At 56.6% G+C, this 27774-nt stretch overlaps 2 protein-coding genes and 1 long non-coding RNA gene across 8 annotated transcripts; 1 reads left to right on the top strand and 2 right to left on the bottom strand.

The window, feature by feature from the left end:
* Positions 1-366: 366 nt before the first annotated feature.
* On the bottom strand, positions 367-13379 carry YTHDF1 (YTH N6-methyladenosine RNA binding protein F1). Of its 6 annotated transcripts, none has more exons than XM_081557682.1 (6): positions 13021-13379; positions 12754-12778; positions 12532-12605; positions 11653-11732; positions 4620-6134; positions 367-1633 (listed from the first exon to the last, which is right to left on the bottom strand). In XM_081557682.1, the coding sequence occupies exons 5-6, from the start codon at positions 6114-6116 to the stop codon at positions 1607-1609; spliced, it is 1524 nt and encodes a 507-aa protein (XP_081413808.1). In that variant the 5' UTR covers positions 6117-6134; positions 11653-11732; positions 12532-12605; positions 12754-12778; positions 13021-13379; the 3' UTR covers positions 367-1606. The 6 variants fall into 6 exon arrangements, with proteins under 6 accessions (XP_081413808.1, XP_081413807.1, XP_081413805.1 ...); XM_081557681.1 differs by lacking the exon at positions 12532-12605 and adding an exon at positions 12346-12351; XM_081557679.1 differs by lacking the exon at positions 12532-12605.
* A 7016-nt stretch (positions 13380-20395) lies between these two features.
* Positions 20396-27388, top strand: BIRC7 (baculoviral IAP repeat containing 7). The gene is made up of 7 exons (XM_081557676.1): positions 20396-23626; positions 24382-24481; positions 24720-24801; positions 24908-24953; positions 26173-26244; positions 26409-26607; positions 27232-27388. Exons 1-6 carry the CDS (start codon positions 23269-23271, stop codon positions 26600-26602), a joined length of 852 nt encoding a protein of 283 aa, XP_081413802.1. The 5' UTR covers positions 20396-23268; the 3' UTR covers positions 26603-26607; positions 27232-27388.
* Positions 20680-25536, bottom strand: LOC145532483 (uncharacterized). The gene is made up of 2 exons (XR_014073288.1): positions 22431-25536; positions 20680-21127 (listed from the first exon to the last, which is right to left on the bottom strand). It is a non-coding gene; the product is annotated as an uncharacterized LOC145532483 (long non-coding RNA).
* Positions 27389-27774: the final 386 nt, after the last annotated feature.

Here is a 27774-nt window from a genome sequence, read left to right as displayed (position 1 = left end):
CCCCTCCCACACCTGCATGTATTGCCCTCCTCAGCACATTCAGTCCCAAGTGTCTGCAAAGCCAGCAGGGTTGGGGGGGACACCCTCAGAGCCAGTCAGCAGCCGATCCTGCCCTGGCCTCTGCCACTGACTGGTAGGAGCAGGTGGACCACCCTGGCACAGTGTGGCCATTGGCACATCGCTCACCGACCATGTGCTGAGCCAGGAACTGCATGCTCTCTGAGGCTGCCTGACGACCAAGCACAGTGAGAAATGGCAGCAGATGTGGGGGACACAAGGGCCCCTGGAAAGTTGAGTTAACCGGCTCTGCAGTTGAAACGTTAATTGGTAGAGGAGGGGTGAAGAATAAAGTGACAGAAGACTTGCTAAACTGGTATTGTTTATTAAGGCTTGTATTCTTCTAGAGAAAGTTATCCGATGTCGTCCGAGACTCCGCACAAGCGGTAACGGTTCAAAGAAAGTGACACGTTCTAAATACAAGTCTAAATAAAACAGTTTGCACTGTGGCTCAGAGGGCCTGTCGAGCACACAGTTTTCAGAAGCACCTGCGCTCTGCATGGGAGGCCCTCTGCTCGAATCGTGTGCGGTGAGTGTGAGGCAGGCGCGCACACCACGTTCATGCTCTAACTCCCATGGCAAGTTCTTCAGTGGCCCCTCATTCCATAAAACATGACAGCAAATTAAATTTCTAAAAGATTTTTTGTTTTACCCATTCAACAGCATAAAAGAAACTATAGACCCCACACACTGAACTTTACAACCAGCAGCATCATCCATCACACCCCTCTGGACTACCAGATCTCACGTTTAAAGCTCAGTATTATTGGTATAAAACGTGGAACGGCTTGAGGACTCTCCAGTGAAGAAAAGGGGGACGTAAAATGGTCTGCACACAGGAGAAACCCCTCTGTGCCCGGCCTCCACCTCCGACCAGGAATGCAGCAGACCCCAGGTGCACACGGAGGCAGGAGGCAGGTGCTCCAAGGAGAGAGCAGGTTCACCAAACTTTTTGAAAAACTGAAATTTATCCTTCTGCCTAGTAGATGTCAAATGGGCAGATGAGCATCTCAGACAGATAACAAAAGAAATGGCAAAGCAGCCGAACAAGTCGGTCATCAGCCTGTGGACTTCAGCATCCTGAAGGGAAGCAAATTTAAAACACAACACGCAAAACGGCAGATAACTCATGGTGTCTTATGTTCAGTATTAAAGCAAAAGGGGTGAGAGACAAAAGGTCTCACATAAAGATGTTAAATGACTGTGAATATAAGAATAGGAACATAATGTTCCCCCAAAATAATAAATCTTTGGGATGAATTAGGTTTTTGTTTTCAAGGATACTTACATTTCGCGTTAGCTCAGTGTGACTGATAAGCTGACAAAAACATAGTCCTTTATTAGTGAGTTCTACAATACTATATGATACATAGAAAAAATACAAATGAATGCAGAGTCATCTGAGCGAAAATAAACTACAAAGGACATAAAGACGTGAGCAAGCGAGCCCTGCATGAGGCCAGCAGAGCCGCCGCCGGGAGACAGCACCAGGCACACGCCCTCCAGCTGCGCAGCCCCTCGTCAGATGGCATGAGAGCCTGCTGTACCCTCACTGCTTGCTTCGACTCTGCCGTTCCTGTAAGGAAAGGAAAGAGTGTAACACACGGGCCACCGTGCACACAGACAACCTGCCTCCACATCCAGGTGCTGTGGCCAGATCTGGACCCTGCTCCCCACTTGGCCACCACCCACGGCAGCTCCAAGCTTCGGGGTCCTGGCCACATGGGCCGGGCACCTGATAACCGCCAACATGTGGTAACACCTGGGCAGGGAAGGCTCCTCTAGCCAGTTTGCTTCCTACTGCCCACAGGACAACCTTTCCCAGGGTGGGTGTGTGAGCAGCCTGTGAACACAGTTCCAGCCCGCCACGTCCCCACGTCTGCCCGCCTGCTGAAAGCCATCTCAGCCTCTCCTTATGATATGCCACTTGACTCGACTGCAGACGTGGCAACACTCCCCCCAAGCCTCACTGCCCCTCTCTATAGGATGAAGCTGGGAAAGGACCCTGCTGGGCAGAGGCTAGTCGATGACACAACGCCCAAACAATCAAGAGTCACTACACATGTACAGTATAATGCAGTAAAAATGCTCTCTTTTACTAAAACCGACCGCACGTGCCTTCAGGTTAGCAAGACCCCGATTTCCTCACCCTCCATTTCGTCACCCAGGGCTGGTCAACCTCAGGAGCACGTGCCGTACTTTTCATACTGTCCCCTTGTCCCCAAAAAGCCCCAAAGTACGTGGGTGAGCAGGCAAGCTGGTAGACAGCTACGACTCCAGAAATTAACTGTGCCTCCCCACCCTGAACTCTGACCTGGAAACGCTGGAGTTGTGTGTCCTGCACCCTCCGAGAAAGAGCCCAGCTCCTGCCCCTCCTAGACAGCAAAGCCAGACTCTCTTCCGAGTTCAAAGTGGCTGTGGGTGAAGTGATGCTGACAAGGGCGGGCTCCTCCCACAACCCCGACTCCCTCTAACCATGACAACAACCACCACCTTGAGATTGGAACAGCCCCTTCTCAGACCAAGCCCAACAGAGGCTGATCACCTGCCTCCTCAGCAGAGGCTCAATCCTGACCCTCCGTCTCTGCCCAGTTTTCCAGGGAGTCGCTATGTCTGCAGAGCTGACCACGGGCCGCAGCCAGTCTGGTCGTATGAGGAACTCTCCAGCTTGATTCTGTCACTTAAAACCTGCACTATTTTAAGCGCCCTAGGGAGTGGCCATCTCTAGATTTAAAGCCCAGAGGCTTGCAGGCCTGGGTCTGACCCAACTGCCACAAGACCAGGTGCTTCCCAACAGAGCCAGCCCAATTTCAGATGGACAGGTGAGGTGCAGGACAGCGGCATGCCTGCAAAACGGCAAGTGCATCTTACCTTTCAACAAGACACGTCTCTAAGCATCACAATCATTTCAAACACCAGCTGATAAACAAAGACTACCGGAGAATCTCCAGGGTGGGCTTCCTGGTGGTGATGGCCCCACCAGCAAGCTCAGAGATTACAAGGGAGTGCTTCCACCCTCATCTCAGTCATGTCTTTTTTAAGGACACACCCAATTCCTGCCAGGAAATCAGCGCCAGCTGCCAACTCCAGAAGGAACCACAGGGACAAGTGTCCTGGTAGATGTTTGTGGGGACGAGACAAGACCCACCCACACTCTTCCACAGCCCACCAAGCCCGAGAGAGGCCTGAGATCTCTCCAGGACAGCAACAGGTTGGGGTTCCAAGACATGAATTAACCTAGCACTGACCCCTGTGGACACAGGCGGCTGGCTCATGGCACCTGCTTCTGCAGTACCCCAGCCTCAGGGGGAGGGACAGCCCAGGAAGCCTCCCAGCAAAGCCAGAGGGCAGCCCTGCTAAGGAGGCTCCCAGAGGAACATGGCTATGGGTCCTGCGGGTCTGGGCTCGGTGGCTCCTCCGTCTACCTCTTCCCAACATACAAGCGCATCACCACGAGGCAAGTTCCAGGACAGGGGTACGTCACACACCCACCAGGGCAGGGCAGAAGTCTACCCCTCAGCTCATCACAACCATCAGAACCAAGGACCACAGTGCGTGAGACACACACACAGAGCCAGCATCTGGTCACCAGGGGCCTCAAGTCTCGTGAGCAAGACCTACATCCTATCCAGACAAATTCAGCATCTTCGCATTTCATTTCATACCCATTTCACACTAACTGAAAATAAACAAGATGTCTCTTTTCCGCCCCAAAGAGACAGGGGGACCAACCTGTTTCCAAAGCTTTGTGGGTGGTCAGTCTGTGTAACTTCCAAACTGCTAACAGCAATGTGCTCTCTCTATGTCCCGTTTACAAGCCTTTCTGTCAGAAAACACTCAGGACACTGAATTCCCAGATGGGCAAAGCTTTTTTTTTTAAAAAAAACACAGGAGACTAAAAAGGGTTGAAAATCCACCTATTATCAACTGATATTTCATGAAAAAAAAAGACATTTTAATACCAAAGAAGCAGGAAGAATCTCAGGCTCAACACTTAACAAAATGGCTCTATCAAGTGTGTCACAGTGTCCCTTTCCTCCCCATTTCTGGGCCAGTCTCCTACCAAGCAGACTCACCCCATGCACTGTCACAGGAGGTGGGGACCCACTCAGAGACCAGTTCACGGGTCTTTTGTTGTGTTTCCAGAGACACACACTCCTGTTACGAACTGTCTGCATCCCAATCTCCCCTGCCCGCTGCTTACCAGATGGAGTAGATTCAAGTTTTCAGAAACTGCAGCATAGTGGGTTTTCAAGACAGAAGAAATAAGCAGCCACTTCTAGACTGAAGTGTCCCTACTGCTGAGGGCCATGCCCAGGTGGGCCTTGGTGGGGGCATCTGGCCCAGCAGCCTTGCCCGTCCACCCTGGGGCCACAGAACACTAATTCTAAGTGTTCCGGGCTGGACAGAAACTGGGAAGCCCTGTTCTAATGAGTCACCCAAGTCCTCTACAACTGAGTCTGCAACCCACTGTTTCTGAACAATTGGCAAGGACCCAGGTGCTGTGGCGACAGCTGCTCAACGTCCATGTTGGGCCAGGGACCCCGCCTGGCCAGGCTCACCTTGCGCACCACCTCCTCCTCCTCCTGGCGCCTCTCATAGTGTGAGAAGTCGTCAAAGATGGAGGTGCTGTGCCTGTAGGAGGCGATGATCCGCAGCACCTGCCGCGCCTTCTCCAGGGGTACCTCCTGGGTGTCGCGCGAGTTGGTGACCGGCTTGTTGTCGTTGTTTTCCAGCCGGATGTGCCGCAGCTGGCTGTTGGGCACGTCCTTCACGAAGATCCACTTCACGTCGAACTTGCCCTTCCACTTGTCCTGGGACCAGACCCCGGCGCTGGTGCCGTAATCCACAGGCGACTTCATCTCGGCCACCCCGCAGAAATGGCCGCTGCCATTGACGCTAAAGAGCAGGTAGACAGGCCCCTTACTGCCCAGGGCACGGAAGGCACTGTCCAGGCGCCGGTTGCCATGCTCTGTGCTACACCAGAGCGAGTACTTGATAGAGCGGTGCACGTCATCCTCCGAGTAGCTCTTGATTATGAACACGCGCCCGCTCTTCAGGTTCCAGTCAAATTCCTTGGGGTTGTAGCTGTGGGCAGCTTTCAGTTTTTCTAGGACGGGGTGGGACTCTGCGCTTGGGGCCGTGCTGGGCTGGGCACTCCCGGGGGAGTTACTGTCGCTGCTGGTGCCCCCAGTCTGCCCGAATGCTGCATTTCTGCTGCGAGGGGCAACCCAGCGGGTCTGAGGCAGCTGCTGGGGGCCCGTGTGCTGTGGTGGGGCCGGAAGGGGAGGTTGGGCAGGAAGAGGCTGCATGGCCGGCTGGGGGGTCGCCGAGGAGGCTGGCACCTGCTGGGGGGCCGGGGCTTTGGGCACAGGCCCCTTGTTGTCCCAAGTACCAATGTCCATGTTATGCTTTATAGGTGGCGGGGGCAGCGCCCCGCCGATGGCAGGCCCGCTCTTGACCTTCATTTTCGGCTGTGGTTTGGCAGGTTTGCTGGCAATGGCAGCCCATGAGGTTGGCTTCGACACCGGCAGGGGCACATTCGTCCCGCCGTTGCCAGAAAGGATGCCCGTCATGGCCACACTGCTGACGACCGACCCTACCGTCTTGACCGCAGAGGTGGTAACGTCCCCAATCTTCAGGCCCACCATGCCCTGCTCCAGGCTGTTCATTCCTGGTGCCTTGTTGAGGGTATCACCATGAAAGCCTGTCTGTCCGTCCACAATCGTGCCACCCAAGGAGCTCGGCGGGTAGGTGTAGCTGTTCCCGTAGGCTGAACTCTGAGCCTGCTGACCCTGAGACCCACTTGTCCCCCAGGCCGAAAAGGCAGGGTTTTCGGGGAAGAAATTAAACCTGTGCTGGTAGATGTTGCTCCCCAGTCCCCCAGGCTGCCCGAAAACAGCATCATGCACAAAGTGATGGTCTCCGTTACTGAGCTGTCCGTAGGTGGTGAGGTAGGGGATTGGAGGGTCCCCTCCCGTAGACCACGGTGCCTCGTTGAGGGAATAGGGGAATCCGATGGATGGTGGGTAATAGCTGGACAGGTAGGGGTCGGCCATGGAGGGGTAACTGTTGCTCTGCGGAAACAAGCATGGGAAGAGTTAGGCCGTGACATGGCAGAGACGCTGCCGCACCGAGCACGTCTGCTTCAGTGCAGGTGTGAGCAGCAGTGACTCTGCACAATGGGAGCCCACCCAAGACACAGAGGGTAAACACCCAGACGACCCACGTGGCCACCCAAACACTTAGCACCACTTGTCATGATCATGACTCAAGTCAGGAGACATCCCCCGCCCCACCACTCTATTTCAAGAGTGACCACTCACAGGAAGCAGCCTGAGAAGCAGGTCTCTGTCCTACAGTAGTGAGGCTCGAGCAGGACACGGGCAGCACAGGCGCAGAGTGACAAAGCGCTCAAGAAGCAGCAGGCGCTTCTAACAGCAGCCAGGATGCTCGCTAATGACTCACCTGGATGGATACCTTTCTCACTCTCAACGCTCAGGACTCCTGCCCCTGTCAAGAGCTGCCCCAGAGACCCTTCCACAGGCCTTTCTTGACATCTGCCTGGACCCCCAACCCTGGGCCCAAAGAGGTCTGGCCCCCTCAGTCTCCACTGTTTCCTGGGCAGGCTCTCAGAGGGGACCTAGCTATGCGGGATGGGCAAGTCTGCACGGCATCTCCATACGCCAGGTTCCCCTCCACTTGGAGAGCTGGGCTCCAAACCAGCCCTGCCCGAGCCCTCCTGACACTGTCCCCACAGGACCACGAGGCACAAGCAGGCTGTGCGCACTGACCTCCGGCACTGGGAACCGCATCCATTTTCACTCCCATCTCACTGGCAGCCCAGTCCCACATCAGCCAGATCTCCCTCCAAACTCCAAGAGCAAAGCAGCAGAGTAACAGGTGAAGCTGCTGGGATCAGCAGGGAACCTGCGGCGCTCTCCTCGCTGCGGTCTGCATCCCTTCTCCACAAAGATGGGGCTCGAGGCCTTCCGTCCATGGTGCTTAGGCCAACTGTCCAGACTCCAGGTCACAGGGCAACTGAGCTCTGCTCACTCCGTGAGCTGGGCTGTGGGGCCATCCAGGGTTCAGGCTGCTCGTGATCACCCCAGCCCCTTGGAAGCTGGCTTGGCCGCGGCCGGCCTTGGGCTCTACAGACACGCTCCCTAGCTGGGCTCCTGAGACAGCAAACATGCTGTCTGCTTAGTCAGTCATGCAACCCAGGTTAGGAGGCTCAAGCTTACACGGGTACAGAGACCAAAGGGATAAAACAAACTGCCCACTTCCTCTGAGCACACTAACACCTCTGTGCAGCTATATCACGGGTCTAGTCAAAGGAGCAGTACAGAACAAACTCTTAAGGAGGACTCAGGTAAAACCACCCTGACGACTGCTTTCACACGTGAGACATCTAATTATAGCCTCTGTATAATTTAGGGCCTCAAAAAAGGAAGGCTGACAGGTCTTCAAGGCAGAATTAGTCCAGTGATGGTACAAAAAACACCCCCATGTGTTGGACTCTTGAGGCACCTCCTTGTGACCAAATCTAAAGTGATAAACAAAACGGACACTCCAAACAATATAAACTCAGTCGTTGACAGTCAGCCCCAGGCAACCTTCTTTCAAAACCCAAACAGTAAAACACAATAAACCCATAAATTAATTCTACAATTAAGAGTTATTTTATACTTAAAACTTAACCACGTTAGGAAAAAAGCCTCTCATTCTCAACGACCAGAATCACTTTTTTAAAGGTTGAAATGTTTGATCCCTATATCCATTTTGCTGAGAAGAAAGAAATTCTGAAATTACTCAAATGCTTTAAGTTTCACAAACAATACAGTGATTCAGCCATTACAGTGACGAAAAGAAGGGACTGGAGGGGAAACAGAATGGAGCCTCCAGAAGCCCAAGACACAGAGAACACCTATGGAGCCTGTTGAGGAGCATTCACATGGGGACAAGCCAGCGCGAAACCTCGCAGGACGCGCGTGAGAAACAGAGGACAAGAGGTCTCAAGGCCATGCCAGGCTCATCCCACAGGTGCAGGAACACCCCTCAGCACCCGAGGGGCTCTGCCCACATCTCACCAGAGGACAAGGCCAATGGCACAGCTTTCACAAAGGTTCCCAAATGGGTTTAAACTGACTACCAATGAATCAGCACTAGAACTTGAAACGAGTAAATTTACACAACATTCTTAAGAGGTTCTCATTACATCCAGAACAACTGAATTATTCAAGAGGAAAAGCGAAAAAGGTGACTTTCCCCTTTTCTGTCAGCATCAACACAAGCGGGGACACTGCTGAGTCTGCCAACAACCAGATGCTCGAGTGCAGACGCTGAGCCCCGGGGCCCCCTCCGTCCACACACTCAGCCCTCAGTCAGCTGGTAGCACTTCTACCAAACTCAGAGGCACTGTCTCCAAAACTCTGAGCAGGAATTTTCTGGGCGTTTTCAATCTTTCCTTACCTTTCAGAGATAAAAACAGAACCGGAAAGCAGGAAGGCCAAGTCAGGACAATCTGGTGGCCGCAGAAAGTGAAAGTGAAAGTCGCTCAATCATGTCCAACTCTTTGTGATCCCATGGACTATACAGTCCATGGCATTCTCCAGGACAGAATACTGGAGTGGGTAGCTGTTCCCTTCTCCAGGGGATCTGCCTAACCCAGGCACTGAACCCAGGTCTCCAGCATTGCAGGTAGATTCTTTACCAGCTTAGCCACCAGGGAAGCTCAAGTATACTGGAGTGAATAGTCTATCCCTTCTCCAGCGAATCTTCCTGACCCAGGAACTGAACCGGGGTCTCCTACATTGCAGGCAGACTCTCTACCAGCTGAGCTACCAGGGAATCCCCAAGGCCCCACCCAAAGCCTCTCATCCTTGCCCCTGGGCCCCTTACCCCAGCCCTGCTGCCTTCCCCCATGCTTTCTCTACCCTCATCATTTCCAAAATACTGACTGATGAGTATTTCAAGTCACAGAAGGGGATCCAGAGCTGCTACACAAGGATGCTCCTTGAGGCCACTAGGAAGAAAAACACACCAGAAGCAGGGATCCCAGGCCTTTCCGAGGAAGGCAGACCTACCAGAGCATGGTACAAGTCATCTAACTTAACTGACAGACGTGCTTTTCAATGTTTTCCAAATCATCTGAAGCCTTAAGGCTTCACACACCAGAAAACCAGTGTCTCCAACTGGCTACTGCACACCATGCCTGGGTGAAAAAAAGGTAAGAAAGCACCACAAGGCTGATGGATATGCCCACAACCTCCGCCTTAGCAACAGCTCCACAGGTGCACATGCGTACCAGGGAAAGGTCACATAGAAAACTGTCTTCTATAAACACGTGCAGCTCATCTCATGCCAACAACACTTCAGTAAAGACTGAGCGCACAGAGGGAAATGGGCACTCACTGCTCCTGGCCACACTGATCACCACTCAGGCCTCCTCACTAGCAGCCTGGAGGGATATAGCAGCAGAGCCCACATCTAGAGGAGGGACTTTTGATGGTATCACAGCCCTGGTGAAAAGAGGAGTGGCACATACAGGACCCATGGACCCTGCTGCACACTTGGAGAGAGGTCCTGCCCCTCAGTCCACAGCCTGGCTCCGCCACTGGGTATAGCAGAGCCTCTCTGGCCCTCACAGTCTGTGTCCCTAACATGAAAAGGCCAGGAAAACTAGGATCTAAGAGCCCTCCCGAGTGGCATGCTTCCTACACAGCTGGGCATTTCTGGACAGTCTACTTTCAATCAAGAGTTTTCTCAACAGAGTCCCTTTTAAGTGATGTGCTGACTAGTCATCTTGCTGAGAACTGCACATCTTAACACGCAGAACGAAAGGGCTATTTTTTAAGTGTCCTCTGACAGCACCAACCTACCCAGTCTTTCCAAATGGCCCCCCTAGAGTAAGACAGCTGGGAGTACTCCACTGACATCAGAAAGTCATCTACTGAAACATCCCTGGTGGTCCAGTGATTAAGAATCCTCCTGCCAATGCAGGGAACATAGGTTCAATCCCTGCTCTGGGAAGATCCCACATGCCACAGAGCAACGAAGCCCATGCACAACGATTGAGCCTGTGCTCTAAAGCCCATGAGCTACAACTACTGACCCCATGTGCCACAACTACTCAAGTCCACGCGCCCTAGAGCCCGGTGCTCCATAATAAGAGAAACCACTGCAATAAGAAGCCCACACACCGCAACAAAGAGTAGCCCCTGCTTGCTGCAACTAGAGAAAAGCCCACATGCAGCAATGAAGACGACCCAGAGCAGTCAAAAATAAACTTAAAAAAAAAGAAAGTCATCTACTCCTTTTTAAAACATCCTACCTTATGAAAATTTGTTTTAAGTGAAGCAACCTCCTCTCCCAATATTTTTGGTTAAAATTTAATACATAACACTGCTGGAGCAAATCATGCAAGAGAAATAAGTTTAAGTCCACTCAACTTCCTGCCACACCTCTGGCTGAAAGGCCATCACCGAGCAGTCCCTTGTCCTGCCCAGAGGAGGGGTGGGTTCTTGGGGATGAGGTGGGGTGGGGCGGGGTGTGTATGGCCCTCAGCCTCTGTCCTGCCAAGTGGAGCAGGAAAGAGGAGAATGGAGAAGAGCCCTAAGACACTCCAGAGAAGAGCAAACAAACAAGGAAACAGGCAGCCCAGCTTCATTCCACAGGAAAACGGCACAGCCTCATTTTATTCTAAAGCAAGCATACACTGCACTTTAAAAGTGGCAGATGTTTTGTTTAAACTTGAACTCAAACTGACCTAGTGGTTTTAGACAGGACAACGCAGCCCCCCAGAAGACACCTATGACATTTCTGATTGTCACACGGGATGGCATGCAGATACTAATGACATTTCATGGATGAAGGCCCAGGAGGCTCCTAAACATCCTACAATGTGCAAGATGGCCCCCCAAACAGAGAGCACTTCAATCCACAATCCCCTTACTGCCAAGGCTGAGAAAATCTGCAACACCTAAGAGAACGGGTGGCTACAACCCATTAGGTACTGCCTTGAGCTCTAAGGGCACCCTGTAGTCTCACCCTGCCCATAGCTGTCAGGAGTCACCTCTTCAACTGTCTAGAGAAAAGGAAGCGAGCACAGAGAGAGCAAGCCATCAAGAAAGTGTCACAGTCAGCAGTGGTGTGAAGAACCCAAAGATGGAGCCTCACTCCAGAGTCCTGCTCTAGCTGATCCTAGACCAAAATTCCAATCGCTGAAAGTAAAAAAAAAAATTCACTGGAAAGCTTCAGAGAACTAAATGCCGCTCCACTTTGTCAAATGCAATGCCATCGTTGACCCAGCAATGCTGAGACGAACCAACTAGAACGCTGTGTGCCTGCCAACCCAGGTGGGATGTCATCTCCTCCAGAGAGAAAACCAGCTTCACTGCGCTCATACCCCACCTTCAATGTGATGCTGCTCTTCAAAACAAGCCTTTGTCAGCTTCTTACTTTACCTCTAGTACTTTACGGTCTGCGTCTCTGTTGTTCAGGATGATAAAGTCAGAAATACAGTAGTAAAGGTGTATTTACTTTTTCAAAGCTCAGTTGAACCAATGCAAACATATTATAAAAAGATAAACTCACCTGGTTTGACTGTCCAGAAAGGTAGGGCTCAAAGTCATTGTCATGAACGGTATCCTTCTGATGCAAAGAACCATTTTGTACTGCAAGAGAAGTTGCAACATATTACCTTTGATTCTTAAAACATTGCTTTTAATCATGGAAATTGGAAAAAAATCAAGTTTATATCCATCAACTTCTAGAAATTGCTGTAAAAATGGACACATTTAGAATTGATACACAGCTAATCAGAAAAGTGATACAAAACTTTCAATAACTTAGCTTACGCTTTTTATGAAAGTTAATTGGAATTTCGTAGACACTAACAAAACAGAGGTGCAGAGAAGATAATGCCAGGAGCTCATAACCCAGTGGAACTCATAACCCGGTTTTGGTAAAGGTGATGCATTCAAATGTCTTTGTATGCCCAGCGAGGAGTGGGGAGTGAGGCTGGGAAGCTGTAACTGGACTTCTCTGAACTATTATCTGGCTGCATTCTTACTTTCCACTGTCACCACGCTCAGCCAGGAAAGGAGGGGAAGGTAAAGAAGTGCTTGGCCTTCTCCAATCTCCAAACGTGATAACCCTATTTGGTTACACCCGAGGCACACACACACTGGTTCAAAATAGTCTATGGAGTAAACATGAAGCGTCACCAGTTTTCCCAGGAGTGAGTTCTGGGGGTGGACCCCAAGCCAGACTATCCCAAGAGATTACAAGACACTCAAAAGACAGGGGCTTGAACTACTGGGGTAAGGCGCCAAGAGTACAGGGCCAAGGGCCAGCCCCACACCTAGGGTCACGGACAGGAGGGTCGCTCAGCCCCCGGCCTCCTCCCTCCCCCCCCCACCAGCGTGCGGAAAGAGGGAACAACGGAATTACTCTCCCCATCGATTTACTTACTTCTTGAAAAGTCCCTGTTTTCGACCTGTTTCGTCTCCCCCAATATCAAAATCCGAAGTTTTCTCTCCAGGAAGCTGAGAGAGGAAAACTCCGCGGTCCTGGCTGCCGCTTCGGAGACCTCTCTCTTCCCCATACACGTGTACCGGGTCTCGGCGAGCGCCGCCCCCTCCGCTCCCGGGCCCCTCCGCCCCGGTCCCTGGCTGCCGTCCCGACTTCGCTCACCTTTATTATCTTGTCCTTTTGTTCTCTGATTCGCCGCAGGCCGGACGTGCGAACGGACAGCACCCGGGGAGAAGAAACACAACTTATCCACAAGAACCCCTCCCGGAGGGCGGCGCGCTCCGGCCCGAACCGGTCCGTGGCCCCAGACGACGGCGCTCCGGCCCCACGACCCCAGCCCGACCCCGCGGCCCCGACCCCGGCTCCCGGCCCCGCGAGCGGCCCCCGCTACCCCGCCGCCCGGCCCCACGACCCCGGTCCCGCCGCTACCTGGGGGTCCACGCTGGTGGCCGACATGCTTCATGAACAGCCGGCGCGGCGCGGGGCCAGGGCGCCCGCCGGCTCGGGCCTCCCCGCGAGGCCGGGCCTGTCACCCGAGCTCTCGCGGCCCCGGGCCAGCCGCCTCCTCCCCGGGCGCCGGCCGGCCGGGCGGCGGCGGCGGCGGCGGCTGCCGGGCGCGCGGGCCACTCGTGAGAGGGCACGAGGCGGCTAGCGGGACGGGACGCACTGACTAGGCGCCGACTCCAATGGCGGCGGCAGCAGGGGCAGCAGCGGCGGCGGCGGCGACGGTGACGGCGACGGCGGCGGCAGCGGCAGCGGCAGCGGCGGGGACCAGGCAGCGCGACGTCAGCTAGCGCGGGGCAGGCCGGGAGGTCGACGGGCAGCCACGCGCCGCGCCTGCGCGCTGGCCCCCGGCGGGACGGATCTCACGCCCTGGTCCCAGTCTTGCGCGGCGGGATGGGGCAAGCCCCGGCAGTCACGTGGGCATGTCCGGGCGCCCCGCGGGCCCCGCCCCGCAGGTGCGCACCTGTCTGGCCTCGCTCCTGCAGTCACAACGGTGGCAATGATGCTGCGGCTGCATAGCGCGTGCCGGCACAGGTTGGCGCAGATTGTGAGCCCGGTGGCACACCCGGCGCTTGTCCCTCAGGTGTGAAGAAGAGCAACCCTCGAGTCCGAGCATCCACCGGAAGCCACTTTCAGCGGGCTGCAGTCCGCTTTACTGCACAGCTCGCCCCAAACACCCCGCCAACAACCCTCGGAGGGGAGCCCAGGCTCTGAGGTTAGCGGTCATCGGGGTGGCTGCTCCTGGACTTCTGCAAGCTCTGTCCCCGTGGCGCCCTGTGCTCAGGCCTCCTGAGATTGCCGCCTAGCGAGCTCTCTCTTGGGTCTCCAAGGGGCTCCCCAGCTTATAACCATTTTGCATGTAGATTCTTGACTTCGAATTTCACCCCAGGGAGGAAAACAGTTCAGCGCTTCACTTTGCCCTAGTCCAGGACCTGCTCAGGGCCTTAGAGTTTCTATTCAGGAATGGAGAGACCCTTCCTGCCCTCCTTCCTGAAGGGACATCACTTCCCACTCATCACTCACTCCCACCCTATCCCACACCAGGCCCCCATCCTGGACGCCTAGCGGGCCTCCCAATCCCTGTGGCCCTGCTCCAACACGGCTTCCAAGTGGGTCTCTTCTTTTCAAGCTCTGGCATTTGTAACATCTTCCCAAGGCCTAGATCTACTGAAGCCTGGAATGCTGGCTTTCCCACCTTCTGGTGGCCCCAAGTGTCCCTGGCTCTCTGCCTGTGTCTCACACAAGCTTATCCCTGTGTTGTGTCTCTGAAACTTCCTCTTCCTATGAGGACACTGTCATTGGATTTAGGGCCACCCTAATCCATCACACTGGATGTGTGACCTCATCTTAGCTTCATTGTATTTGCACAGACCCTATTTTCAAATAAGGCCATGCTCACAGGTACCCAGTGGACAGGAGTCTGGGGGTTCACTGTTCAGCCAGGACAGGGATCCCAAATGATGTCAACTGAAACATTTGAGGTGCTCAACAGGGGCTAAGCTGTGGAAGGATTGGCCCCTGAAACTACAGACCTCAGGTGGTGCAGCCACACCAGCCTGCTGGCCGGGGAAGGGGTGGGCAGGATCTGAGAGCCACCACTGGACCTACCCCAGACTGCCACCCAGCCAGCTGGGAAATCCGGCAGTGGTCCTCACTGATGTTGAAGGGTGGGGTAGCGTGAGGATCACCCAGAGCAGGAAGCAGAGGGTCCTCAGAGACCCGATGTAGAGATTCTGTGGGCCCAGCATAGGGGCTGAGGCCCCCTAGACCAGCCCTGAGGGGAAGCCTTTTCCTCCGGCAAACCAGCAGACACAGGAAGGATGGAGTCAGAGAGTCTGGAGCTGGGCTTCCTGTTCCTAGTCAGGCCGTGAACAGAGTAGGAGAAACTGTCCCAGCTCCTGGCACAGGGAGGGGATGTGGGGACCTCAAGTGGTGGTGACCAGCTCAGGCTTTGGAGCAGACCAGGACCCCTGGGGAGAGGGTGGCCTGACCCCAGGATTTGTGTTGGGACCAGTCAGCTCTCCCCACTGCCCAGAACACTCTGCTCCTGCCCTCCCCCACCTGACCCCTGGTCACGCTTCAGCTTCGGGGAGGAGCCACATCCATGCAGGCACATGACTCAGGGGTTTCCTGCCAGGAGGTCCAGCAGAGAGAGCCCACCGTCTACTGGGCCCCCCCCAGGCACCCCCTCCCTGCCGTACCCAGCTGGGATGGGATTGTCTAAATGTTTCTACAAATGATTTAAAAAGGTTTGATTTTCTATTTATTTCAAAGGCACATAAGCCCATGGTTAAAAACCTCACCTAGAACTTCCTCAGCAGTCCAGCAGTTAGGACTTAGTTCTTTCACTGCTGTAGCCCTGGGTTTCGATTCCTAATGGGGGGAACTAAGATCCCACAAGACCCATGACACTGCCAAAAACAAACACACCTTATCTGTGTACTCAAAGGAACAAGGTGGGAGGCAGGCCTTTCTAGCCTCGCTAACCCTGACGCACACCTGTGCAGGGACACCTAGAAGGAGGTTCCTGCAGGCAGGATCACCAGGTCAAAGGGCACGCATATTGGCCACCTGCATGCTGTTAGATCTGGCAGGTCACCCCCAGAAGAGGCCTGTGGATTCACCGGCAGATAGACCTTCCCCCACCTGGGGGTGGGGCCTAAAGGGTATAGGCCCTGAGTTCAGGTGACCCCCTGGCTGCAGCAAACAGCCCCACTGGGGTTGGACAGAACTCACCCAACAGCTGGCCTCCCAGGACCTGCAAACAAAGACATCTGTTCACCCAAGAGGTGATGGAGGTGCCTGTGCTGGCTTCGGCCACTCCCCGGTCCCCTTCTCACCTAAACTTGGGGCTCATGGCCTCCTTCCAGAAACTTCCTCCTCTGTACTTTCTCCGAGGCTGCTGAATACCTCCTAAACCTGCTCTTCCTGCTCCCGGCTCCAGAGGAACCTTGACGGGCCTCCTGTGATTTACAGAACATCTTTGAAACCCCCTCTCTTCAAATATCTCATTGGGTCACTAATTCCCTAAGTGTTAACTGAGCGGGACCAGGTGCCCTGCATATGTGGGGCTCTGGGGATAGAAGCAGTCTTTCCTGCTTGCCGCCCCACCCCCTCGTGGGGGATGCCTCACAGCCTGCAAAGTGCTGATTGGTTGACTATTCATTGAGGGGAAGGCTCAAGAACAGAGATGCTGCCCTATGACCCAGAGGGGAGAGAGATGGGGGTGAACAGGGCACTTCGGACCAGAGCTGAGATGGAGCCAGGAGGGGTGACTGCCTGGGATATGTCCCTGAATGGATTTAGGACAGGCAGACACTCACCAGGCAGGACTGGGAGCCAGGCCACAGAGCTGGCTGCCCACGCACTGGAAGAGGAGCTCCCCACAGTTTGGGTCATGCCCCTGTCCACTGCTGAGTGCTGGGAAGACAGCTCGGCGTAGGAGAGACACACAATCTAACAGGTAGAGAGCAAATGAGTGAGATAGAAGCAGTTCTGGCTTCCTGGAGCCGCTAAGCCTCCCAGAAGCTAAAGCTTGCTCAGGCCATGCGGCTAATCTGTGGCCGGCTGGAGGCAACCATGGGCCCTTCCCCTGAGTGGTGTCTGAGCTCCACGTGGTCAAGGGCCTCAGCAGCAAACCGTCATCTGTGTGTGGTGGTGAGGGGCCCAGCCGTCTCTCAGGTGTGAGAACAGGATGCACCCTATGGGGTGGTTGATATAACAGCAGGGAATATGTTGCTCTGCAGCGTCGTCCCAACTCAGGAGGCATCAACCCTGGCAGTGAGGTGATGCAGGCAAGCTCCCAGTCCTGTGGGGCCTCCATAGTGCTGGGCAAAACCTGGGTCCTTGTTTCAAAAGCCAGAAGAGCCTTGCCTTCCTTCTGCCATCTCTCTGTGACCCACAGTGGTGTTTATTATTTATTATCTGCTGTTTAATGTCGGGGGGGGGCTCACAGAGGGGACACAGACCCTGGTAGATACCTGAGGCCCATCCCTGTATCAGTGTCCCTCTGTGTTCACCCCATCAGACCCCCCCAGGGGCAAGGGGAAGTGATGGTCACTGGTGGGGGGACAGGGGAGTGGGCAGCCAAGAATTGGTCCTAGAGGAAGGGCTGTTGGGAGACCCCAAGTCCCTGCCATGTGCCCCTGTGTTCCAGTGGATGGCACTTTGTTGTTGTTGTTCAGTTGCTAAGTTGTGTCTGACTCTTCAGGACCCCATGGACTGCAGCATGCCAGGCTTCCCCATCCTTCACCATCTTCTAGACTTTGCCCAAGTTGATGTCCATTGAATCAGTGATGCCATCCAACCATCTCATCCTCTGTTGCCCTCTTCCCCTTCTGCCTTTAATCTTTCCTAGCATTAGGGTCTTCTCCAGTGAACCAGCTCTTCGCATCAGGTGGCCAAAGGGTTGGAGTTTCAGCTTCAGCATTAGTCCTTCCAAAGAGTATTCAGGGTTGATTTCATTTGACTAGTTTGATCTCCTTGCCTTCCACAGGACTCTCAAGAGTTCTCTCCAGCACCACAGTTCGAAAGCATCAATCAGATGGTAACTTACAAAGCATACATTCAAAGACAGAAGTATTAAGACTGTCAAGATGGTGACCACAGAGCTTTAACCCCCAAGCGCCAGCTCATCTTAGTGTGGGTCAAATGCTTGAGGCCCCAGGACACAATGAGGACTCTCTACTAGAGGTCCACGGAGATCAGGGACCACGGGAGTAGTGTGGCCACAAAACGAGGGGAGGGGCAGCACCAGGAGAAGCCCAGGGCCGGTGTGACAAGACCTAGCAAGACACATCAAGGGCTGCGGGTGGGCTGGGCGCCTGGGGAGGGCAGGCAGCTGGGGCAGGAGTGAGGGGCCAGCGCGAGGGAAGGGACTGGCACCGGGAGGGGTCCTAGCGGCAGGGGAGGAGAATTGCGCTGGACAGACAGCCCTCCTGTGTGAGAAAGGATGCCCACAGCCTGCAGCAATTGTCCTGGGACAGAGAAGGCCCTCTGCACAGCTCGCCAGACGTCTCCTCACCCCCTTCTGTCTAGTGGCACATCCTGCTAAAATTCTGGGATGTCATCCCCCGCCCTCCCTGTGTTTGAGGGTGGGCACCTCACCTGGTCCCGTTGCCAGCCCTGGATAGCGGCTGGGCCCCCTGACATGAGATGCCTCTCTGGCGACTGAGCTGTGAGCGCAGGAGCTGTCGGCGGTCACTCACTGGACGTTCCGGGCTCCGCCTTCCCGCCTTTCCCTCCCCTGGGCGGTGCCTCAGTCCACGCCCTCCCCGCCCCCACCCCGCGCCGGGCCTCCCAGCTCAGGTTCAGGGGCACCCGGGCTTGGGGAAGGGGCAGGAACGAGTCAGGCTCAGCTGTGCTGGGTCCTCTTCAGAGACAAGTCGGTCGTCCTGCCCAGGCCTGGGGCCCAGGAAACCGTCTGATTCCACAAGCCCAGGCGATACGGACTGGGGCGCCTAGGCAGCCTTGAAGCTATGGTCTAGACAGCTGCTCGCGGGCGGGGCCCGCCTCAGCCAGCCGGGAGATGGGCGAGACGAGGCTGGCGGCCCTGGCGCTCGCTTTCCCCGAGCGCCCCCTGCTGGCGGCTTGCGGCTCTGCCCGCGACTCTCGCCGCAGGCCTGGAGTCACGGAGTCTGGCCCCGCTGCTGCTGCTGCGGGTGCACAAGCTCCAAGGCCCCCCGAGCAGGGGTGCCCGGGCCAAGACACAGCATAAGCACACCCAGCATCTGCGCCTTGCCCACCCTCTCTGGCTGCTTTCTGCATTGACCCCCAAATAAAGCTCTTCCACCCCAGTCTTGGTTCAGGGTCTGCTCTGGGGGGCTCCACCCCAGCCTTGAGTGTTAGGTGGGTTAGTGCACAGCACCCTTTCCTAAAGGTGAGTTTAAAAAGCCATCCTCCACCCTCTCCCTCCCCTTCCCTCCTCCCTCCCCTCTCCCCCTACCCTGTCCTCCACAAGGAGTCGGGTCCCAGGTGGGGCATGCCAGGCCATGTGGGGTCTGTCTACAGAGGCTCTGAGGCCGAGTGTAGGTGGGGAAGGTAGGAGTCCAAGCTCCATGCCTGCTCTGCTGTGCTTGCCTGGTGCCCTGCGGTCACCTGGAGTTCTGGCTCTGTGGCCACAGGTCAGGTGGTGCCTGGGCCAGCCAGGTTCCCAGATCCTCGAGTCAGGAACTCATGGAGCTCTTTTCGCAGCCAGGAGAGAAGTGGGGTGGGGGTGCAGAGATGGGCCCCCACTCCCTTTTCCCAAAGGAGTCTGTGGTGCCCCTAGCTGGGTCAGCAGGCCCAGCATCCCAGCACTGTCTCCTGGAAACTCAGGAGCCTGAAGGGAGGCCCAAGGCCTGGACCTGACAGAGCTTGACGAGCACCCTCCCCTTCTTGGTGCTGACTCAGGTCCAGGCCTCGGAAGCCTCATTCCATGGGAATAAGTCCAGTAGGTCTACCCACCACCCACGTGGCCCTGGCCCCTGCTGTCCCAAAGGAAAGCCAGAGTATGTTCGAATAGCTGCATGGACTTTTTCCGTGTAAGTTTTCTCAGGTGGGCGTGCGGCTCTCGGGGAGACAGGTGCTGTGATGATGCTGGTCTGGTTGCCACAATTCTTGTCTGGCCTTCCCAGGCTAGGCCCCATCAAGGTGGGGGGAGCCCTAAACTGGAGATATTCCTCTCCAACCCCAGCTGATTCTGAATCTTTTGAGGAAAGTAGGGGTGTGGTCTGACTCTGGGAGCAAATTGTATGGGGTCTTGAATCATCTCTGGGCTCCTGTCTCTAAACAGGTTGGGATGACCTACTTGCCCTTTCCGTTCTAGCATCATCCTGTTTGGGAAGATTACACTGTAAAGAATCGAAGTGCCCCCAAGACAGTCAGGGGAGCCATTCAAGGCATCAGCCAGTACTCGTTCATGTTTAAAAACTGGCATACAAAAAGAAAAAAGCCAAAACCAAAACCACCCCAGTGAAAGTGAGAGTGTTAGTCGTTCAGTCATGTCCAACTCTTTATGACCCCATGGACTGTTGCCTACCAGGCTTATCTGTCCATGAGATTCTCTAGGCAAGAATACTGGAGTAGGTAGCCATTTCCTTCTCCAGGGATTTTTCCCAACCCAGGGATCGAACCTGGTTCTTCTCCATTGCAGGCAGATTCTTTACCATTTGATCCACCAGGGAAGCTGCCCCATCAAAAAAAAAACTCAGTATGTGTCCACTAAAAAAAAAAAGCTGGCATACAACATAAAGTGAGGAAAAGGGGCAAATAGCAAACACACAGAGCACATCTGAAAGAAAACAGCAAAACAGTAACAGCAGAATCCTCCCAGTGGAGGGGAGACTGATACCTTTTTTCCATTGCTTCTTTTGAAATAATTGTATATTCCCAGAGAGTTGCGAAGAAACAGCGGAGCTCCAGGGAATTTTGGCCCAAGCAGCTGTCGGACAAAGTTGGTTCTGGAAACCAGCCCTGGTGGTGCCAGAACTGGTTCAGATGGTGACTTCTATTTTCTTCATGCTTTCAGTATTCTTGAAATTTCCGGAACAAGGGTATGATTGTTATTTTTAGCTCCTGATTTCTATTTAATTGAATAAATAAGACATGAATAACTCCTTGTATTGAGAATTTCAACCATGGATGCAAACAAGCAAAGAGGCCAAGGCTGGTCCTCCTCTGAGATGCCCACGGCTCTGCTGGTGACCTTCCCAGCCACTCCTCTGTGCAGCCCCACACTTGCATGTACTTGCAGAAATAGCTGCTTCCTGGTGCGTGTACAGCATGGGGTGGGGGTGGGGTCCCTCAGCTCAGGCACCCCGGCCCCCTTTCCTGGGATGGCACCTGGAGAACGCATGTTTGGAATTTCCTGAAGTGTGGGAGCTTGTTTCTCCTCTCCCAGCCCCCAAACTTCAGGATCCAAGGGAACAGACTGTAGACATGCCTCTGGGGGGGGTCACTGCCCCTGCTGCCAGTCCATCTCAGAGGGTTCTCAGACCAGCCAGTCCCCGGCTCCAGAGGGTTCAGAGCAAATCTGGGGGCTGTGATTTCCCTGCTGAGATAGAAGTGGTTGGAGAGTCAGCACCTGGGAACCCTGGGCCTCCTCCCCATCCACCAAAGGGTGGGGGTGGGCAGGGCAGAGGGCTGCCCCAACGAGGGCACTCCTGAGTTTTGCTGGAGTGACTAGAGGTAGCGATGTTTTCACACAGGCTGGGGAACTGGAGTAGAGAGGGCAAGGGCCAGGATCCCGAAGCATTTCGCTGGGAGGTCCCAGCTGGGGCCCATGTGTGCTGGGAGACTCAGCCCACCTTTCCCAGTTGCCCACTCACCCCTCATCTCATGGTCCACCAACCAGGATGGGCAGCTCAGGCCCAGGAGCCTGGGAGGGGTACAGGCACCCGGCCACATGCTTCACTAGGGTTTCTGCAGGTAAACCTGGAGCCCAGAGCCAAGCCACTGGGCAGCTGCAGGGAGCCAGGTGACTCAGGCTACTGCTAGGAGAGGATTCCCAGGACTCCACGGGACCCTGGCCACATGGGGCTGAACGGCTGGTGCAGCCAGGATGTCTATGGGGTCCCCTTGAGGGTGAGTCTGCAGCTCCCCCTCCCAAGAATAGGATGCAGGCCCGGGCTCTGAGCTCCCTGGTCTGTGCTGGGTTCATGCAGCTCCATGCCCAGTGGGGTGGTAGTGGTTTGAGGGTCGCTTGGGGGACAAGAGGGGCTGCAGGCCTGGGTGAGAACACCCTTCCATCCACCCTCTTTGTGACCCTCACTGTGCCTGGCCCACCCTGCTGGCCTGGCATTGGGGCCGGTGAGCCTCTCTTCCTCAACCCTTAGCAGGGTCCCACAGAGCCTATTCCCCTTTGCCCTGTTCTAGGGAGCAGGGAGGACGTTTGTGCTCCCGAGAGGGGGCTGTGGGGGGGGCAGGGCCAGCACCCTATCTGATCTTCCTCTTTGTCCCTTCCACCCCAGAGCCTTTCTGTCCTTGGGACCCTACTCTGCCCACCGGGGTTACAGTCCTCCCCATTTTCCCTCACTGTTGGGTTTGGGGACACTGGGGACCTTGAGCCTGGGCTCTGACCAGGATTGAGGGCAGCCCATTCAGAGAAGGGGGACCTCTGTGTGGCCAAATGGCTTTTACTTGAGCCTGGAGCCACCCGGGGGCCCCCAGACCAGGAGCCAGGGCTCCCTGGGCTAGCTGGGCACACACCTAGCAGGGAGGGGACAGACAGGGGGGCCAGGCTCAGCGAGGGGTGGTTTAGTCACCCCTGATGACCGGAGGTACAGGGAACTGGACTTGTGGACCCTGGCGGCTGGGCCACAGTGCCTCGGGGATGCAGTTCAAATGGGAAGACCAACCTTACTGTGTGTGGCTCCCCCTCCAGATCCCTCGGAGGCTGAGGCTGAGGGAGGAGACAGAACCTTCAAGGCCCAAGGGCAGGAGCTGCTGCAGGGCCTGTGAGGGCCTCCTGCCCAGCTAGACTAGGCACAGGGATGGCTCAAGCCCCTTTGGGCTCCAGGGTTCTGAGAACATCCAAGTAAACTGCTCCAGAACCCAGGCCCAGCCCTTTACTAGGAGCCCCTGGGTCACGGCTGCCCTACGTCCCTGTAGTGGGCGCTGCCCTCCCCTCCCCAGGGAGCACTGACTGTCACCTGGAACCTTCTGCTTTCAGAGGTGCCCCTGGCACCCAGCCCAGGAACCAGGAGCTGAGGACCCGGGCATAACAGGGAGAGTAACCCACCTCTGCCCCTCCCCCACTAAGGTCCCAGAGCCAGTACCAGCCCTCTGCTGCCTTGGGAGGGGTCCCTCTGCTCCAGCCCCTCCCCTTGTGCCAAGAGACCCCACCCTGCCCTGCAGAGCAGAGTGAAAACCACTGCCCCCACCATGGTGGCCCTGTTGCTGAGGCCCCCGCCAGGGGCCCCATGACACAGTCCCACTGCAGCCAGCATGTGACACGGGCTGCCACACTGGCCTCTTCCAGAAAGTGGCGGGCCCCAGCGGCCCCTGGCTGCTCTCCCACCCGGGGCATCTGGTGGGGGCAGGACTGTGACTGCGCTACTGTTGGAGTAAAGGCCACTGCTGTCCCCCAGCAAGATACAGGAGTCAGGAGGCTGGGACGGGCTGGCTGGGCACATTCCAGAACTGGCCGCCCAGGGCCATCACTTGTCAGAACTCATCGGGGTTGCTGTCTTCGCTATGGGGCCTGAGGACAAGACCAAGTGCTGGTGCTATGGCCCAGAGCCAAGCCACTGGGCAGCTGGTGGCTGCCCTACTTGGGGGCAACACGGACCCCACTCTCTGTGCAACACCCCCCAGGGCCAGGGCACCAACAGCACCCTGTTCTGGAGAGGCCGGGACCACACGGATGGGCAGATCCTGGGCCAGCTGCGCCCCCTGGCAGAGGATGAGGAGGAAGATGGCGCTGCCCTGGCCCCAAGGCCCGCCTTCCCCGGGATGGGCTCAGAGGAGCTGCGGCTGGCCTCCTTCTACGACTGGCCGCTGAGTGCTGTGGTGCCACCAGAGCTGCTGGCCGCTGCCGGCTTCTTCCACACCGGTGAGTCCCAGGCATCCCCACAGCCCTTCTACGCCTGCTCCCTGCCCTGCAGTCTCTCTTGTGCTTCAGACCTGGGGAGACGCCAGAACAGCATGGAGCAGTTAGACCTGTGCTGGGGGGACAGTGTTGGTGTCAGAGGTGCCAGGAGGAGGAATGGGAGGTGTAGGGGTATCCACCGGCCCCAGGGTCCAGGGAGAGCTCTCAGAGGGCTGGTGGTGTGGGATGCCTGTAGCAGCCCCCGATCTGTGGTCTCTGCTCCAAATCTGTTGATTGTAGGGGGTGAGGCAGGGGTGACAGCCACGGGGGTAGAGAGGTGAGGTCCCCATTCCCATTTAGGGAGTTGTGAGCCTCTAAAACCAAGCCTGGAAGCACACAGTCCCCCTTCTTTCCATCACTGGGAATCCTTCCTAAGAGGGGGCACCTGGTGCAGAGGTACAGGGTTGGGGGACCAGGGCTCCCTCACTTTCTCCCCACATCCCCTCCCCCAACACGGACCTGGATCCTGGCAAGTGCCCCAAGCATAGTACCCCCCCATCCCACCTTTGAGAAACGGGGTGCATGTGAATTCCAAGGAGAATGCCAGGCAAAGCGATGGCCAAGGCCAGTGGGATCCCCCAAGTCTCACGAATAACCCCAGAGAGCCCTGCCCTAGAAGGAAAGGCCACCTGGAAGCCCTGACCCCAGCCCAGGGGGGAAGCCCCTGGCCATACAAGGGACCCAGTGTGGTCAGGACCAGTGTCTCTGCCCTACCCCAGGCCAGCAGGACAAGGTGAGGTGCTTCTTCTGCTACGGGGGTCTGCAGAGCTGGGAGCGAGGTGACGACCCCTGGACTGAGCATGCCAGGTGGTTCCCCAGGTACCACCTCCCCTCCCCAGTCCCAGGGTGTCTCGGGGACTGGGGTGGGGGGACTCTCTGGGGACAGTGCTTCTATTTCTCCCTTGATGTTCAAGACTCTGTCTCCAAAACAGCTTCCCAGAAAGCCCACCACCCAGGGGGAAGCAGGGGTCCCCGGGCTCGACCTGGACAGTGAGGGTTCCTCTGACAGCCCAAGCCTACTTACTGCCCATGGGACCTCTGAACCCGCTTTCCTCAGGTGTGAATTTCTGCTCCGGACAAAAGGAAGGGACTTTGTCTGCAGGGTCCAGGAGTCCTGTTGCTGCCCACCGGGCTCCTGGGTGAGTCCTTCCTGCCCTTAGGGCTTCAGGGGGTAGTGGTGAGGGGCCCGCCCCACCCCTGCTCCTCCGCCTGCTTGGGGCACAGGGGTTCTCTGACTCCTTCCAGGACCGGTCGGAGGAACCAGAAGATACAGGTCCTGCCACCCCCTCAGGTGAGCCGGGATGCGTGGCCTGTGCTGGCTCCCTTGGGCATCTCTGTCCCACACTATGGCCAGCACCACTGGGTGTGCCCCCTGCAGGACAGCAGGGAGAGTGAAGGTTGCTTGACCGGGCCTGAGGGTGTACTGCTTGGTCTTGCTTCACTGGGGGGCTTCACACAGGCACTGCCTGTGTGTCCAGGGCTCCAGGGAAGCCAAAGCTGTCCCCTGCTACCCCTGAACTGGCTGCCGTGGGCATGGCCAGTCCCAAGACTGGCACAGGGGCATAGTAGGAAAGGCTGCCATCAGCGAACCGTGCCTGAGAGCTGACCGGTCGCTGCCCCCAGCACATGGAGAGGCCAGCCCTCTGCCCTCTGTCGGTGCCCAGGGTCTGAGGGGTTCCAGGCTTGGGTCCATACTGTGTTGCCTGAGCCTCAGTGCCCTGAGCTGTGAAGTGGAGCTGGTGGCAATCTCACTTGGGATCAAACAGGAGTCTGTATGCCACCCTGGGAGCAGTACCCGGCTCTTAGTCAGCTTTGGTGATCAGGTTTACGTCTTCCCTGTGCTATGGCACCTCTGACAAAGGCCCTGGGAACACAGCTCTGGACGCAGAGGTAGCGGCTGTGATGGCGCCAGGGCCCCTTGTGATGACGACGTGGCCCTGGTGACACGCCACAGTGGCAGGCTGCTGCCTCTGCTGGGACCCTGAGGCCACAGCCCCTGCCTGCCCTTGGCCCAGCACCCCTCGCCCTGCCTTGCAGATGTGGGGGGTGGCCAGGAGAGGCCAGCATGGAGCCAGTGCCCAGCAATACAGGCCGTGCTTCGCATGGGCTTCAGGCCGGGCCAAGTGCAAGGGCTGCTGCAACGCAAATACCACCAGGTGGTGCCGACCGGCATGTCTACGTCACAGCTGGTAGCCGACTTGCTCCAGGAAGAGGACGGGGGCCGGGTGGTGGGGGCCAGAGGTATGTTCCTGTCTCTGAGCACGGCCCACCTCTCCTTCCTCATTCCCTCTGGGCACAGATGCCCCTGCTGCCCCCGTGGTGCCTGGCATACAGTGTCCATCACCACTGCACAAGGGGCTGAACAGGCAGAGTCCTGGTGGAAAGTGGCCTCTGGGACACTGGTGCGGTGTGGGTTGGGGAGCTGGGGCTAGACTCTGCCTGTGGCCTGTTGGTTGGGGGCCGGGCCTTAGGTCCCCTGGGAACCTCACATCTGTTCTAACTGCCCACAGCTCCTGTCCACCCAGGGCCTGAGCTGCTCACACCCAGAAGAGAGGCTCAGGTGGAGAGTGCCCTGGAGTCAGGTGAGGGTGAGAGCCATCTGGGGTCGGGAGGGGCTGGCCCTCCTGCATTCCACAGTGAGGGTGGGCACTCCTCGTTTGGCCTGCCTTGCCCCTCAGCCAGTACAGATGGCAGAGGTCAAGGTGTGGGGACGGTGTCACAGGCCTCCCCGGGGGAGAACCAGGAGGAGCACGGGATGCAGAGGAGCAGTTGCGGCGCCTTCGGGAGGAGCGGACATGCAGGGTGTGTCTGGACGGCACAGTGGGCGTTGTCTTCGTGCCCTGCGGCCACCTGGCCTGTGCTGAGTGTGCGCCCAGCCTGCAGCAATGCCCCATCTGCAGGGCCCCCATCCGCAGCTGCGTGCGCACCTTCCTGTCCTAGGCCAGGTGAGTGTGCAACTCCTGTGGTCCTGACTTGGAGTCACCTGCGGGGATGGGGGCAGCAGGAGGCAGCACCTCCTTACCCCCTCCCTGGCCCCAGCAGACATCGCAAGTCAACCCCATGCCTTCCCCTGATGCTCAGAGACTTGCTCTGAGTCCTTCTCAACACACCACCCTGGGTGGCCGTGACCACTCTGCTTGGGTGCCTCTCTGCCTCAGTTTTCCTAGTGGTCGAGGGGATAAAGCCTCCTGTCCAGCTGGGCATACAGGGTGGCAGCCAGGCCAAGGGGAGGACTGCCTTGAAGGCACGTGGAGAAAAGCAGGATGCCCTTGTCAGGAGGAAGGGCTGGGGTCTTCCTGAGCACAAGACCCCGATGCGGATCTCAAGCTGGGAGCCGAGGCCCGATGGAAATGCACAGCGGGTGGGGGAGGGGTCCATGACCCTCCGATGTTCATGGGGGGCAGGAGCTGTGACCCTCCAGGTTTCCCAAAGGCCACTGAGCCCCAAGATCTCTCCAAGAATCTTCCGGTGGGGGAGATCCGGCAGGGAAGAGAACTCCCTGGGGGCTGAGAGACCCCAGCTGCATGAAGCACCTGGAGCTGTGGACTCGGCCCTTCTCCCCCCACCAGGAGCTGTGAGCTGAGGCACCCTGAGCTGGCGTCCACCACTCACCAGTCCTGTGTGGAAGATGGAGCTGCGGGCGGCTTGGTGTGGGGAGGTAGGGGCTGTTTTACCCAAGCATGGATGCTTCAGAAGAGTCAAAATAAAGCATGAGTTTTCCCTGGACAGTGCCCAGCAGCCTCTGTTCCAGAACCACCAGTGCCCTCCCCTCCACCCTGCCCCCTCTTGCCTCGACTCACCAGCAGGGCAGCACAGCTGGTCAGATCCATTCCAGGCCATTTCCCCCTCCTCTTACCCTCCCCTTACCCTCCCCATTTCTCGTGCTATCTTTTCAATGTTTTAGGACTTTTAGAATGGACTGGCCTGGGCTGCTTCTGAAACTGAAATTGTGATTGTCCACCAAGTCCGGCAGGGCCGGTGATCTGGAGGCAGGTTCCTCTCTCCTCCACTGGTGGGCACCTTGGGACGCACTAGGACGATTGCACCCTGGGAGCTTGGACAGTGTCCTCCACTTGTCACCAGGCAGCCCCTGCCCTGTGGGCTCCTGGGCA

This window comes from Giraffa tippelskirchi, chromosome 13, assembly GCF_054371585.1.
Source record: "Giraffa tippelskirchi isolate mGirTip1 chromosome 13, T2T-mGirTip1v1.2.pri, whole genome shotgun sequence".
Taxonomy (NCBI): domain Eukaryota; kingdom Metazoa; phylum Chordata; class Mammalia; order Artiodactyla; family Giraffidae; genus Giraffa; species Giraffa tippelskirchi.
This window is presented reverse-complemented; position numbering and strand designations above follow the sequence as displayed.